This window comes from Astyanax mexicanus, chromosome 7 (genome assembly GCF_023375975.1).
Source record: "Astyanax mexicanus isolate ESR-SI-001 chromosome 7, AstMex3_surface, whole genome shotgun sequence".
Classification (NCBI taxonomy): Eukaryota; Metazoa; Chordata; class Actinopteri; order Characiformes; family Acestrorhamphidae; genus Astyanax; species Astyanax mexicanus.
The window spans coordinates 8,637,966-8,641,620 of NC_064414.1; the positions used below are offsets into that span (position 1 = coordinate 8,637,966).

General features: G+C 42.2%; 1 protein-coding gene across 1 annotated transcript; it reads right to left on the bottom strand.

Moving 5' to 3' along the window:
* Positions 1–550: 550 nt before the first annotated feature.
* Positions 551–3,365, bottom strand: rdh14a (retinol dehydrogenase 14a). The gene is made up of 2 exons (XM_007247538.4): positions 3,037–3,365; positions 551–1,385 (listed from the first exon to the last, which is right to left on the bottom strand). Exons 1-2 carry the CDS (start codon positions 3,277–3,279, stop codon positions 768–770), a joined length of 861 nt encoding a protein of 286 aa, XP_007247600.3. The 5' UTR covers positions 3,280–3,365; the 3' UTR covers positions 551–767.
* Between the last annotated feature and the right edge of the window lie 290 nt (positions 3,366–3,655).

Sequence of the window (3,655 nt, forward strand, 5' to 3'; positions counted from 1 at the left end):
TTTTCTGCATTTAACAACCTGGAGTCACTGTCATTATACTGTCAGAGTGTAATGGGAATTAATAATAATTATTAATATTTTGCTTCTTTTGTATTTTTACCTTTAAATACACCAAAGGGTAGCACAGTTTGACAGGGTAGCACAAATCGACAGAACAGTGTGTATGAGGCTCGTATGTATGCGTGAAGCCTGCGGTTCCCTGATTGGCTGGACACGGCGCGGTGGATGGATTAAATTGAATAAAGTTGAGATCTGCTGAACTTTTTTTGCTGGAGGGCGGGTCTGCGTTTAGCGCAACGCAACCCAGCATGCGCCAAGGCTCTCCATTGAAATGAATAGGATGCGTTGTGCTAGTGAGCGGTGAGAGGGTGCGTCTTTCTTGCGGGTGGGCCGCACTAACACTAAAATTTAATTGCAAGTTTGGGGGCCACAAAATATCGTTCTGCGGGCCGCGAGTTGTGACCCCTGCTCTAGAAATGGGTCTGGAAATGAATATACTATTTGGATACACAGCTTTTTTCGGTGGAGAAAAGACTTTGCTCATTTTCAGTTAGGTTTGGCAACAGCTTGATTTATTAGTTTGCTCACAGGAAACAAGTGTTCACTGCAGAAGTCAGTGCTGAACTAAATTGGTGAAACAGCTTGACAAGAATTATGATGGAGTTGTACTGTAATAATTTATCAAATCAGATAAGGCATCACTCTTAACTGTCCATCGACTTTGATCGTCCGTTATTTGGCAGAGAGCTGCCGCTAGATGCTCTCCACTAGGCGCTGATACCCACCATCACCTCACTGATGTCCCACAGTTTCTTAGCCACCTCTTCATCCGTAGCTTTAGGGAGCAGTTCCTCCTCGTGGCAGTCAGCAAAGCACTTCCCCTGCACCCCCTCCACGTCTGGGGAGCAGGCCAGGTAGATGGAGGTCTGTGCTCCGTGCTCCGGTGTTCTGAAGAAAGCCCACGAGACCAGACTAAACAGAGGCTTTACCAGGAAAGGGATGTAGACGTGGCGACCCAGGTTAGTCCTCACGATGCCGGGGGTGAGAGCGTTCACCGTCACGCCCGTGCCCTCCAGCCTCCGGCCCAGCTCCAGCGTGAAGAGCAGGTTGGCCAACTTACTGCGTCCGTAAGCGAAAGCCTTGTCGTAGCTTTGCTCGCTGTTCAGGTCGTCAAAGTTGATGTCGGCGTACTTGTACAGCTTGGAGGAGACCACCACGATGCGGCTGGGGGCGGAGCGTTTGAGGAGGTCCAGCAGGAGGTGAGTGAGGAGGAAGTGGCCCAGGTGGTTCACGCCGAACTGCATCTCGAAGCCGTCCTCCGTCTTTGTGTAGGGACACTGGTAGATGCCGGCATTGTTGATTAGAACGTCAATCCTGGGCTCCTCCTGTTTCAAGATATTAAAGATGGGAACAATAGATTTTAAAACATGAAACCTGTGAGCAGTGAAAAGGCGAGAACATTAGAAACCAAAGAATTTGGAAAGGCATCCTTAAAAAAAAGATGCACTTGTTGAACATGTTTTAGAAATATGATCACTCTAAAAACAGGCCCCATCATTTGTGTTCAAGTGTCTTATCAAATGTCTTCAAATTGCTTATCCTCCCGAGACCAAGAAATAAATTTGTTGTCCACTACTGTTGTTGTTCCCTACTGTTCGAATCATACAGTATTGTCAAGACCTCATCCTGCGGTTTTATTGAGACATCCATTTTTCTTTTTTTTATTTCTTCAAAATAAGATTCCTAACTACAATTTTGGTAAGATTTCAGAAATGTAAACTAATTTTACCCTTTCAAACCACAGATTTTATTTAGTGTCCTCTGTAAAGGACAACAGGACTGCCTCCAAATCTTACCAATTTCCATTCTTTTACAAGCAGGGGCTCAATGAGGTCAAATGTATGTTATTTAGAAATAACATTGTGGTACTAAAACTTGATACATATCCGATTAAGGGAAATGAGACTAGTTTAATATTCAAAATTGGCAGTCTAAGCTTTCTTCAAAGGAACAGAAGTGCTTTACTCACACAAATAAACAGTTATCAGGAGAGAAATCTGTGTAGATTAACATTCAGTGCAGGTTTGACACTGAAATAATTTTTTTAGCATTATTATAGATGCAGTTTTATTTACTTCCGCACTTCTGCTAGCTTCCTCATAAGAAGGAAAACATGGCAACACCCTTGTTCCTTACTACTGTCACTTATAATCCGCTTTATAATCCCGTGAGCTTTATGTATGAAAATAGACGTTCATTGATACGCCTTATAATACGATGTGCCTTATAGTCCATAAAAATATAGTACAATTTTCTTTTAGAAAATGATTTATTTTTCTTATATAAATGACAGTTTTCCTAAAGTTGGATTTAAACAATTGCAATATGTTACGACATATTAAATTGTAACCCCTGATCTTAAAGTGACAGCCAGTAAGTTTATGGTGAGAATGGGTAATTGCACCAAGCATGCAAAAATGTACTTGTAAAACATGTATTGTGGTGCAATCTCTTTTCAGAGTAAAATAAGCAGGGGATTTTGGTGAGAAATCTGTTATGGTCTCATTTAGTTTGGCAGATCTCTTCAGTTCTAATTCTGTTTGGATTAATGAATGAGCAAATGAAGACAGAGTTTACTGTTCTGATTATATATATATATATATATATATATATATATATATATATATATATATATATATATATATATATATTAATATAAATATTTATATATTGTGTGTGTGTGTGTGAGTGTGTTGGAAGCTGGAGAAGCTCTTAAAAGTGTAGCTAGCGAATGTATTAATTTATACATACATGTATTAATTTAGTTTATTAGACTTTTTAAGTCCACCTTAACTAGCACAGGGTCTGTACATACCCGCAAAGCACTGTTTAAGGTGGAACGGAGATTTCGCTTGGTGACTCATTAGCTTTAGCTAGCATTAGCAGTGGTTGTGAGCTGTCACTGGCGCGTGGAGGGAAAATAACATAATAATAACTTAAATTAATTCAAATAAACTAACTAAATTAGTTAAATACCTTTATAATCTCGTCGCAGAAACTGCGCACCGACCCGAGCGACGCTAAATCCAGCAGTTTGACCAGCAGCTCGCCCTGCTCCGGCCCGGCCTCCTGCCGGATCTCCTGCGCCGCCTGCTCCGCTCTCTCCTGGCTCCTGCAGGCCATGATCACCCGGGCCTGCCGCCGCAGCAGCTCCACCGCCGTGGCCCGGCCTATGCCGCTGTTCGCCCCGGTAACGATGATGGTCTTCCCGCGCATCATCTGGAACAACGCATTAGAAACCGCTCTGACCGACAAGTACAATCCGCTATGGTCGCTTCTCTCCACCTCTATTCCGGAAAGGCCCGCCTCCTGCGGCGTCTAATTGGCTAGGCTTTCTTACACAAAGTCAGTGCACCAATCGTTACTCGTGGTGAGAGAAATGCAAGACCAATCATAGCACAGAGTATCCAGCGTGGTCGGAATACGGGTGGAAAACGAAAGAACGAATGAACGAACGTGTGAGGGATGTAAACAAAGAGGTATTGGACTACATTACCCATAGTTCAGTACCAGTCAAAAGTTTGGACACATTCTCGTTTAATGTTTTTTTTATTTATTTCTTTATTTATTTATTTTCTACATTGTAGATTAATAT

What these genes read in the sequence shown, in the direction of transcription:
- rdh14a (XM_007247538.4), bottom strand. Translation starts at nt 3,279, where the DNA reads ATGATGCGCGGGAAGACCATCATCGTTACCGGGGCGAACAGCGGCATA. An exon ending in TCTGCGACGAGATTATAAAG is followed by an intron (nt 1,386 to 3,036) that starts GTATTTAACTAA and finishes ATCTTGAAACAG; the next exon opens with GAGGAGCCCAGGATTGACGT.